We start from the raw sequence: 12,929 nt of genomic DNA, 5'->3' as shown, positions 1-12,929 counted from the left end.
GATGGCTAGTGTCCCTGGAGGAGGATCACCCTCTTATCCGCTTCATGCTACAAAAACTGGGGATAAGCTCCAGTCCTATGAGCCATAATGGCTCCTGAAGGAGTTACAGTAGTTACTATTTGATGTATGTAATTAGTATATAAATTAGTTTGTAAATTAGTTTAGATTAGAAAGCACTTCTTAACATACATTTAACATATTAGTTTATGTTAATCGTGCAACATTGCACAATTGCAAAGTATGTAAATTTGTATCCAAATTAGAGAACACTTCTTAATACTGACATAGTAATTGCAATATATTCAACCATGAATCCCTCTTTTTAGTGGATGTTATTTAGCATGCCAAATTATCAAGTACTCTTTAACATATCTACAGAAAATCAAACTATAGGAAATGTAACATTTTATACGAAATGTGAATATACAGTAGTTACTAGAGTATGTTGCCTTATTGTTGATTCCAGTATTACTGTGCAATGGTGGATGCATAGATGCATACCATTCATTTTGTTTGACTGCCAAGATCACTAAATTTATTTTGTGAGGTGTCACAAAATGAGGTTTTTTGTACCAAACATGTAAAATGTCTGAAAACATACTTTTGGGAAAATTGGTTAAAATATGGCTTCATACATACAGTATTTTCTTTAATATATCTAATTGACCTTACATACACATGACTCATGTTGTCATGACCTCTGACATTTAAGGTAGATTCAGAAGCTGAACCCCTGTACCTCCACTACTTGGTGTTTTAAAAATCTTGAATCATGTCATGTAGATAAGCTAGGCAATGTACACAAGCATGTCTGGCTGCCACTGGTGATTTATTCAAAATGTACCGCAAAACAATCAATCAAAGTGTGTATAGAAATATGATATTATGCAGGCTAATAACAATCTGAAAAATTGAATTCTTATATGAATAAATGATGATGGACAGTGTTATGTACTATGAAAGTAAACTCTAGATTAGCATGTAAAAGGAGTGAGAGTGCATTAATAAATTAAGAAGATGAATACTGTAAATTTTTGCGTATAAGGTGAGGCCTAAAATAGCAATTACGATTGAAAAACAGGGGTCGCAACAACTAAAAAATGTTTGATTTTTAAATCATGTTCGTCTTATGTGCGGATCATCTGTAACACGCAAATTTACTACTGAAATACAGCTATTAACTGTTAGTATGAATGGAATGCAATTAATACGGGGGCATATTGTACAATTTTGCTGACGCTGAAATAGGTTTTTGCATTATACGCCAGACATACAAAAGTCGTCCAAAAATCTTCTCTGTCAGGTCGACTTACACACAGATCGCTATAGGCCAGTATATACGGCATATATTTCAACTGAAAAAGACTATTATTTTAAGAAAATTTATGTTCTAACATGCTCCGTCAGATCATACATTCTTTGACTCCAGTTTCCTGCTGGACACAGCCATTAGAACTATTGGCCATACTTTGCAGCACCAGCATAATGAAATTCACTCCTTGCACATAATCATTTGCACGAAAACATGTTTTAAACCAATAACTTGCACAGTATGATCCCCTAAATTTCCAGATGATAATAATATAATAATAATTATAATGATAATAACAGTAATACAACATGAAGGTTTGGTTACCAGTTTATTGCTATACTGTAAAAAATATGTAGAATTACAGTTATAATTTACAAGGCACATCTTTGCTATATTCAAGTTTTCGGAAGGCAGTTTGGCTCAGTTGTTTCCATTCTGGTTGTTGCCACACGCTAACCAATCTCAGTCGGCATGCTTTGATACCCCAACTTGCATTGTTGACAGGCTGGCATTTCATGGCATATAAATAGTAGTTAAGTAACCCCTTACCTAGGGTGATTTCAGTAAAAACAAAAACAAAAAAAATTATATGCTTTGCTTGGACCAAGTTTGAAGATGGAAATTATCAAAGAGTGGAGGATAGAAAACCTTGTGGAAAATCACAGGGTAATGGGATAGAAGTAGAAGAAATGAAAATTAAAGGAAAAATACCTTCTTTGCAATAGCGGAAAATAATCAATAATAATATTAATCAATAATAATATTAATAATCAATAATAATATTGTTAATAATCCCTGTGATAATATTGGTGATGACAATGATAGGTAAGTTGATGATGATAAATAATAATATAAAAGAAATGACAGCAGCACTTTTTAAGACTAATTTGTAAAATTTGATCTTTAGCTTTCGTTCACACAGTGGACTTCATCAGAATACTAAGGACTTTTCAATTTGAGTGGACGTGGACGGCTTTCACGTCCGCATGAGTGGAAAATCCGAGCAGTCGACTCGTACTTGTCCACTGGTTATCTGAACATTTCGATTTAAGTGGACGTCCATGTTGACACGTCAGTGAACTTGTGATCTGGGGTTTCCCCGTGTTCGCGCGCGCGCGCTATTCGAATACACTGGCCATGGTATCTTACTCAACACTCAGATATTGTAGTCTACGCAGCTCAACAAGGCAAATCTTCATCGGCTTCGCGAATCCCTTAATGGTATATCCATGGGGTATTCAGGGCAGGGAGTTGTAAAAACATAAATCTCCCTGTTGAGGGTGCCCCTCTCCTTCTTTGTTCAATATAGGATTTTTTTTTTTTTTAACAGATCACTGAAAAATTATTTCCTTTTTCCTGGATATGCCCGGCCTGACTGAAGGCTGGCGGCCTCGCCTAGCCTAGCCTAGGCTTAGGCACCCTTGGCCTAGCTAATAGGCTAATTAATTAATTACCTAATTATCCACTGAATTTGATCCACAATAACGGATAATTCTATAGTTTGCAAATAGGACATAACTTAACCAAAATGCTATTTACTTACATCCCCAGTAGAAGATAATTTTGCCAAATTAAGAAGCACCGCGACATCGTCCTCCATCATGAATCAAAAGTTTGCAGTGATATGACGTCAGACGTCTACTTGTTATCTCAATCAGAGAACGAATGTCAAAACGCTGCTGAACACGTTCTCAAATTTGGCAGTCGTCGTGTTAGTCGACTTGACGCATGCGCAAGTCATCAAAACTACGTTATAGGTTATCAGTCGACATAGTGGACATGCAAATCGAAAACTCCTTACAGTCTCCTGAAGAACAGTGGTGGTGCCATAGGTGGCTAGGGGCTATAGCCCCCACTCTCCCCATCGGGGAAGCATACTGTAGCCCACCCCCTAATAATAATAATAATAATAGTTCATGTGACTAATTAAAATTAATTAATTTCATTGATTTTTTTATTGTATTTTTGCCTGTGTGAAGTCGAATAAATAAATAAATAATAAATAATAAAAATAAGTTTCATTCTGTTATGACAAATATTCATTTGGATAGCCTCATGATGCTTGGAATACATCGTGATAGGGGAAGCAACCTTGACCGTGACAGTGTGGTTGACGGATTTCATGTATTTCACTTTCTAGAATGAGGATTTGAAAATAAATTAGATGGTTACATTTCATACTCTTTGTTTCTTGTTTTAATCAAAATGTTTTGGTTTTGGAAGCTGATTTCAACATTAGAAAACATAGCCTACATGAAGTCATATTATAGTAGCTCGCCATAATTCGTCAAATATCCGTGGCTTCCGGGGTCCCTAGGTGGTGTACGGTAAGAATGACCCCGGAAAAAAATGGCCCAGGAAAAAATGGCCTCGGAAAAAATGGCCCCGGTAAAAATGGCTCTGGTAAAAATGGCCCCAAATGACAGGTAGGTAAAAATGGCCCTTTTTAGTAATAAAATTCTGTATTAAAACTGATTTTTTTAAAATCATTATATGCATTTCTATTAACTGAAATAATTTACTGTAGTTTTTAAAAAGGAATCTAACATCAAATAAATTGCCATTTACATTTTACTTTTTGCAGGAATTACAAATTCAACATTGATAAAATATTCAAAGATAAAAAAAGCCATGAATAACACTTTTTATTTATTTATTTTTTTTCATTTAAATTTTAAAAAATAGCAACAACATAATCAATAAAACAACATAAATCATGCATTTAATAATACTAAAATAATTTATTTGTGGCCAATTTCACGGAAGCGGAATCACAATTTTCAGAAATTCAATCCGGGTATTGGTAAACCCCATAAACGTTGAGTTTATATGAACATCAAATTATTATTATTTTTTTTAGAAATAGAGAGTTCTACAATCATAATTAAAGGGTTTGGATGGGGTTCGCAGTGTGTTTGGAGGTTTGTGGTGTATTTGCAAGCATTTTTTCCCAAAAAAAATCAACATTTTAACCAAAAAATAGGTTCTTATGAATATTTAATTTTCTTATTGATATACCAAGTGAGTCAATCAAAATTGAATTGTTTGGTTTTCTACAGTGTGCTTTGGGAGGTTTGTGGGATTTAGAAATACCATTTAATCCTACCATAATTACCCTACCCTCACAATTACACGCCATTTTAATTCTTAGCATAATTGCCATATTTACATATGTATATATAGTATCTCAGTTTACATTATTTAGTATAGTTTTAGGCACTTAAATTTAGTTGGTGGGAAGTAAAAACCAAGTATGCAATTAAATAAGTTGCTTAAATAAATGTAGGCCTATTCCTAATTATTCAGTTTACTTTTAAAAAAATATATGATTAACAAATACTTCTTTGAAGTAACTCTAAGTAGAACATATATTGCTAAGTTTGTGAGAAAGTAAGCCTCTCCCTTTTCCCATACATAAACTTGTGATTCAAACACACAATTGATCCACATGCTTTAACTACTGTTTATTTGCACTGTTTATAACATGTAAAGTAAACAAAAGTGAATTTTGTGGTTATCTATGAGTTGCATATTTTGGTAGTTGAAGTACTGTATGTATGTCATTCCTCTACTTTGTTAGTGGAATAATGTTTTTAAAACTTATTTCTGAGAATATGCCAACCATTACTGATTCAGAGCCTCCTGAGCTGCAACCGTTACACATCACTAGGCCTGGCATAAAGAGCCACTTCTCTTTTTGTTACTGGATTGTATCTCATCTGAAGTAAGATTGTTTGCTGATGATTGTCTTCTCTATCGTCCAATAAAGACCAAATGTGATCACCAAGTCCTTCAGGATGACTTGTTGAAATTGGAATCATGGCAAAACAGGTGGTTGCTCAACTTTAACACTAAGAAATGCAATATTATAAGAATGACAACTTCTATGGTGCCCCAAAAGAAATGTGTACCACAAAACACATTTTCTGAATGCCAAACCTATAACAAATGCGTGTTAAAACAAGCATTTTTAGAACGCATTCCTAACTGTGTTTTTGTTTTTTTGCCTGTTTCTGCTGGGGAAAAATACACATGTTTTTTGATAACCATTTAAAAACATGTGTTTTAAAAGTGGTACTGTCATTTCTTTTATATTGTTCTATAGCAGACTAACATGGCTACATATTTTTTCATCATGATAAATAATAATAATACCAATATTATCAGCATTTGTATAAATTATTTGTACTCTTGCTTAATCCCTTCAAAAGGTAAAAATTGCTTCATTTTATATATCACTGATACTAAAGTGCATTATACAGTGTGATATAGCATTAGCCTAATAGGATTGTTATCAAGTGCTACATTAATTATCAGATTGACACACATGCCTTATTATCCTGTCATTTTGACAAAGTTGTCCTACGGTAGTTGGTATTAAATTTCAAGTGGTTATGCGTAGTATTAATAGCTGTCTCTAGGTTTAGTACAACACTGCATTTCTGAAACGAACAATTATATTGATATTCTGTTATTGATGTTAGTGCTAAATTTCTTGTTTTTAAGTTTTTTTTGTTCAATTTCTAATAGCTTGTTATATATTAAGAAATGTTAATTATTTATTCTGAAGTATTTCAAGTACTAAAGGTCTGAAAAACTAGTAAGACCACTAGGGCTTGTCAAATTGAACTATGAGTAAGACATTCTAATTTTTTTATTTATCTTATTTGGCAAATAATAATATTTATCTATATCTGGCAAATACAAATAAATATAAATACATTACAAAAACAAAATGTCAACAATTCACAAATATATGCTTATGAAACATAGTCTTAAGTAAAAAAATGTGATGCATGAGTACATTGTGTGCTCTACCCAGTACTGTCATTATGACTTAAATAATAATACATTATGTTGTAATGACATTTGATGATGTATGCCTATGACAACTTGAGTCCTCTAGAGAGAAGAATGCTTTACACTCTAGGCATCAAGGAGAAATGGAATCAACATCAAGTATTCTGTATTGAGTTAAACCTTACATGTCTGTAATTGGAAGCTGCAATAATTAAATCATTGTCATCATTGTTGTGTTTGTTGTTCTTATTGTGAAGTTTTTCTTGTTGTTAATGTAATTTGTGTGTTTTTTTATTTATCTTATCATTTGTATTTTGTAGGAGTCTTTCCCATACAGTATGATAATTAATGATGATATGGGAAAGACTCCTACAAATAAACTTTGTTCATTTGTAGGAGTCTTTCCCATTTCATCATTAATTATGATAATTATCTAGATTACTTGTTCTAATAATAAGTGTTGTATATTGTAGTAAGATATATATTAAATTATAAAAGGTTGATCATGAATGGAAATTATTCATTAGCTATGCATGATTACACAGCAGGGACGTCTGGGTTCTGATGGCTTTTATCCTTCACTTTGATGATTGCGACTTCATTTCTCATTTACCAAAATTGTGTCATGGACCATAAAACATTCCGAGGGTGTCACATATCATAATCACTTATACACATCATTTAAACAGTCAGTGTGTTAATGTCTGGACAGAAGACTACTGCATCACTGAAAATGATTGAATTTTGGAGATTAGGATGTTGAAAGGATAATAATGTTAGCTTACCATATAATTTGACATTTAGTGGAATGAGAATGTAATTTTTAATAGAAAATGTAGGTCACATGACAATGTATATGTTTGAATACAATATAACTGGAAGATAAATTTTGTTTCTGCAGGCTGCAAATGAAAGAGGTCAGAGACTGAAGGAGGTTGAAGAAACCACAGGTATTATGCATGATTCTGCCTTCAATTTTGCTGAATCAGCAAAACACTTAAAAGAAAAGAAAAAAAGAAGTGCTAAATATACTTCCCACTAGACTTATGCAGCTGTCAACTCAGTTTTTAGTCTGCGTAAAGGACACACCTTACAAGTAGCTAGGTACACAGCACACCTTGCAGGTAAAAGGGGAGAGGTGTATTGTAATAATAATGTAACCTCCTACATGTGTATAATGTGCCAGGGAATTATCTGCTTTCTTGCTTTGGAGGGGAAAAAACAGTTTTAAATTCTATGCTTTAAGATATTAAATGTAAAAAAACAGTAAAGATTAACAAACATTATCATAAAAGCTGACATGTGCATTCCCAAACAAAAATAATTTACTGAAAAACCAAGAGTCACCAATTGGAAAGAATTGGCATGCTTAGCAACTTGGTGACAATGTACTGGGTTTTGAGATGTATGGGTGCCTTCATCAGCCCAACATTTCAAACTGAAGTACTAATTTGCAATATTCACAACATGTACTGTTGCTATTAATATCATAATTGAATACCTTGTCCTGAATTTGAACTGTACTTTACCATGTTGCACAATATCACTTCTGTGCCTTCCATGGCATAGAGTGCTATGATGCAACATCACTCTGGAACTCTGTCATTGTTTTCCACTGTAACAACCTCTACTCTCATTCAATCATTCCTAGTCTTCAGTGAAGACAATATTAGTTGATTCTGGAATGGTTATTTTTTACTGACATTGTTAGTTCAATGAAAAATATTTTTAATCAACTCAATATTTAATTAAATTCAATAAAAACTATCTAGCTTCAACTTAAGCTGTAATTCCCTGGGCTGTGCAAGCTTAGAAAATGGTTAGTACTTAGAGGTCATTCACAATTATCAACATTTTCACAAGTCTACAAACAGTACTCTTTTTTGATATCCCTTCCCTCAACTCTGAAAGTATACAAAAAATAATGTTCATTTTGCAAAACCATTCTCCTTATTTTTGTGAAGTCAATTAAAGCAATGTACTTGGTTGCATAAAAATGAATATTATATTAATGGTTATTTTATAATTTTATCATTGTTTTACATATTGCATGTTATTTTGAATCAACATTTTCATGCATATGTAAAAGTGTACAAATTTGTCTACCCCCTCCCCCTAGCATACTGTTTGTACACTTATTGTTGATAATGTTGAACGACCCATTAGCAGGTTCAATTTACCAACATATTGTTTTTAAGCTATTTCCTAATAATTTACTTATGTTCATATGCAAACAGCTACTTATATTTTTACATAAAGTTAAAGTTAACAACATATTTTTTTATATATTTTTTTTTATTATATATGCACACAATGCTAATTAATTTATTTATGTTTAAACCAATTTTTTTTTACATCTCTTGTCTATTATGCTTGCCCATTTGATCTGAAATTGGAGGTGAGGTGTTCCTCCAGACGCTTGATTGCTCTTTTAGTAGCTTAATACACTTACAAATGATTGCAATTATTTTATTATATTTTCTGTTGGTATTCTTACATTAGTTAAGGAGTTATTTTAGTGCAATATATTGGAAGTGCCTTTTCAAAAGTTTGTCTGAATGATGTAAACATTATAAGCTTTTCAATCGTAAAATTGTGTTATACTTTTTGTATTGCTACACAAAAAATTTGGCATTTCACATGATCATAATTGGTCTCATGGCCATATTTAGTATTTGAAATGATTATTCATTAGTAATTGTTGTTACAAGATTTTTCCTAAGTATATCACATGATTATCTGTGTTCGTCACATGACTTTACTTGTGTTGTCACATGATTGTACTTGGATATACAATGTCACCTTCATTTAACAATGCAATTCTAAGTAAAAATATTTATAAATTTATTATTACACAACATGATGCCTGAAGTATTCAAATGACTGCTTCCATTATTTATGCTCAAATTGATTGCTTACTATATAAAATTTTATTTATACCTGATTTTAGTGCATAAATCATAACAATAATTTAATTGAAAATGTGTTCATTCTTTTTTGAATTATTAAATTTTCTGAAGTAGTTTGATGTTTTTTCAATTCCAAAACACAATAATTATAAAATAAGACAGACAGCAAAAGACCAGGCTTGTCAAAAGTGAATTCAATCACTGTTTCCTAAGTTAATGTATATATGAATGTATAAATATATCGTCGCTCACATCACGAACTAACACAATCAAAGCAGATTGTGTTAGTTCGTGAAATCGAGAAAGCGCGTCAAAATACGCGCTGTTGTTGTTAAGGTCTTTTTGTGTGGTAAAGAATACAAAATTACTTGACAACCAATACGCGCTCGTTTTGACGTGCTACTGTGATTTCACGAACTAACACAATCTACTTTGATTGTGTTATTTCATGATGTGAACGACGATATAAACAAGAATTTAACAGAACAAACTGCAAAAGCACTAAGTATATGAGATGGCAATTCAAAAAAAGCCATGATTCATACTTACAATGCAAGTAATGTATAATTATATTTCAGCCAATCAGAAAACAAAAGAACAAAACAAATGGAGAACAAGGCAAATGCTTTCAAAATAAACAAAGATATATTTCATTACATTTTTTAAATTGCTGTCAATTATTCATAAAATTAATGACGATAATTTGAGCATCTGACTGTCAAATTATTAAGAAACTTATGCCTCAGGCAAATTACTTTATATAATTAGATAAATCTTAATTTAATTAACCCTTTTTTACTAACAGTCACTGACACTTCATGTCAGTTTACAGACGATTATTTTCCCCATATTTGAATCTCAGATTTTTGTTGAATAGGTGGTGCTATTTATGAAAATTATTCAGAATAAAGAATCAGTATAAGAAAATAATTGCACTGGATTTAGCACCTCAGGCAAGAACAACAACTAAGTAGCAGATTTGAAGCAATTTAATTTGAAAGTATAATGATCTCTTCTACTGTGTGAGTCTATAGAGGGTCCCCGGTCCAGTGTAAAAGCCGAGGCCTAATCCTGGGGGTCTGGAGGCCAGCAAATGTTCTCAGTATGGTCTAATGGCAGAGCCCAGGTGTGGGTTTGCAAAGCAACAGACTTTGATGTGTTCAGCTTTTTGTAAACAGTTATAGATGTAAGTATTGAGATTTACATCATGCATTTTTTTGTGCCTGAATCACTGGCCCTGCCAGCCCTACCCTCTCAGTACTAGTGAAAGGAAGCAAATGCTGATATACTCTCATTCATTCATTTTCATTCATTCAAGGTTTATACCTAAATGTGTCGCAGTTAAAAACTGAATTACAACAAATGGTTACAATTTAAAATTATTAAAATTTACAAATATAAAAACATCTGGAATTTATACAGCTAAACTGATTAGTTTATTATTATATTGCTTCTACTTTTTATTTTGACCAGTATGAATATGGTATTACTGATTAAGGAGATAATAGTTCATGTTTATTCTTGAGAATTCAGGTCAATTTATTATCCTTTCACTTTAAACTTTGTGTACATGGTATTATATCAGAAGACGACTAGTTTATGTTTTTTGAGAAATTAAATCCACCTGTTTTCTTTCAATTTAAACAATGGTATTACAGCAGAAGACTGCTGATACTTTGTGTATATTCGTTCATGATTCATTATCTTACAGTGTAATGTATTAAATTTTATTCACCTTTGACATTAAGATCATATAGATTTTTTTTTTAAAGACTTTCACTTGTATTCATTCTAAAAACACATGACTTACACAGCTTTTATGCTGTTTATTTAAATATTAAGAAAATTATTATTGTGTTTTGGCATATGGAGCTAATGATACATACCACCTTTTGTATAAATGTGTTTTTCCAAGTTGTAGTCTTGATGAATGGATTTTAAATTGATTGACATTCAGTTGTATTGGGAAAAATATTGTCATTAAGTTCCAAATGATATTCTGTCAAGGCTTTCATCAATATGTAATTTATATTTATAATTATATGTACTAATTGAGTTTCAAAGAAAGGATTGCTGTAGGAACATTTTATAATTACAAAAAAAAAAAATAGTAAAGAACATTCACTATAATATTTATGTTGTACATATAATTGTAGTAATTCAAATATTGTTTACTGTAGCAATGCTAAAATGCTATTCTATAAATAGATATAAATATATATAATATGTTTTGTATTCCCAGTTGTAAATTTAAGAAATTCATTTTGTCTCAAAGGATATGTTTAGTTTAACTTGATGGATGTGTGGATTCTATTCATTAGACCAACCATCTCTGTGGTGCAGCTCATCAGTTTCTTCACGTTTATCCATATGCATTATCAATGTTCGTTTACCATGTATGTGTATATTCCTATTCACTATTAGTCAGCCAATATATCAATGGCTTCCCATACTTAAACACAACCAAAAAAGATGCTTTAAATTTGTACAAAAACCTGAAATATTTGCACCAAGTGAATTCACTGCTATTGATGTGAATATGTGTATGTTTATATTTAATCAATTCATATGTTGATGATTATTGGAGTTTCATATCTATATCATTATTTTATAAAATAGACTCTCTTTTGTGAATATCAACATAGATTTTGTTATCACTGGAACAAACATTAGGATAGAAGAAATAAAGACAAATTTATAGTCTACTTAATGAGACTTCGAAACAACATTAATTGTATTTGTTTATATAGTACTCGACAGTGTATTTTTAATCTTATTAGGTCATTGAAGAACTCATGTCCTCTAATAATATGTTTTTAGATCTTTACACACAGGTAGAAAAACTGGTGCCTAGTAAATATTACTCTCACATACGTGTTTTAATTAATTTAAGTAATTAAAACGGGAGTAAAAATATACTGTATGTTTTGATCTACATTTTTTGTTATATTTGATCAAACTTAAGTGGGGGCTGGGAACCTGGTGTCTCTAGGATATTGTGAGGGGAGGAAGCTGTACTACTTTTAGATAGAATGTTTAAAGCTCATAGACAAACTTGATATGCGCTATAAAAATATTTTTTTTTAAACATGAAACTGCTTTTTTATTTACAGAGGTGCGTTCTGTCCTTAGGGTATCATTTTTACATTGTAGTTGTTCTTTGGGTTGTAGGCCTATTTAGGTCATTAATTGTCATCACTTTAGTAGGTGGAATAAGTCTGGTGCAATTGAGAAATTTTCTTTTATTATATATTGTTCATCATCATTGTACTGTTTACATATCCTATACAACAATTATAAAGCTCTGAGTGATATGTTTTACTATAAGAAAAATTCATATCATTCCTATTCGTTCCTACTTATTTTCAATGCAAACCACTTAACAATATTCCCACCTTATCTCGTATGGTATCCATAATTGCCAGAGGGTGCATAGAAATAAGGTATTTTCAATATATATATTAAGATCTATACATATAATCTTTTGTAAACAGCTAAGTAAAAATTCTTTTGTCAGTTTGTATTAGAAATAGAATTATTAGCAAGTGTCATTGCATCTCTAATTTTTATGTAGATTCTGTGATTGGTTGTGGTAAATGCATAGTGACCTCAAGTGCGTAGCAACATCAGTAGTGCATGCCAATCGCATGCACACAGTGACCTCAAGCGCATAGCGACCTCAAGTAGTGCATATCAATCGCATGCACATAGTAACCTCAAACAAGTAGCAATTTAAAGTGTTTGCTGACCATTCAAAAAGAGTGCAATCAAGTTTGATGAAGAATTGTATTAGAAACTTAAATGATTTGGTGATTTGTATATGATTTAAATCAATTTGTAGGCGTTCAAATTAGGTTTTTTATTATTATTTATATATGTGTGTGTATGTATTCTGTCTCTTATACACA

The 12,929-nt window shown here is 31.6% G+C and overlaps 1 protein-coding gene across 3 annotated transcripts in view; it reads left to right on the top strand.

Annotated features, from left to right (window-relative positions):
* LOC117114296 (nucleolin 2-like) overlaps positions 1–8,150 on the top strand; it is a 29,453-nt gene extending 21,303 nt beyond the window's left edge. For all 3 annotated transcript variants that reach the window (XM_033257919.1, XM_033257920.1, XM_033257918.1), the window contains one exon: positions 7,014–8,150. In XM_033257919.1, coding sequence (XP_033113810.1) covers positions 7,014–7,154 — 141 coding nt within the window. In that variant the 3' untranslated portion in view covers positions 7,155–8,150. The remainder of the gene's footprint in view (positions 1–7,013) is intronic.
* Positions 8,151–12,929: the final 4,779 nt, after the last annotated feature.

The sequence above is a fragment of the Anneissia japonica genome, unplaced genomic scaffold, assembly GCF_011630105.1.
Source record: "Anneissia japonica isolate Jap-2015-1 unplaced genomic scaffold, ASM1163010v1 scaffold2994_len2133135_cov197, whole genome shotgun sequence".
Classification (NCBI taxonomy): Eukaryota; Metazoa; Echinodermata; class Crinoidea; order Comatulida; family Comatulidae; genus Anneissia; species Anneissia japonica.
Note: the sequence above shows the minus strand (reverse complement) of the source record. Positions and strands in the feature narration are given on the sequence as shown.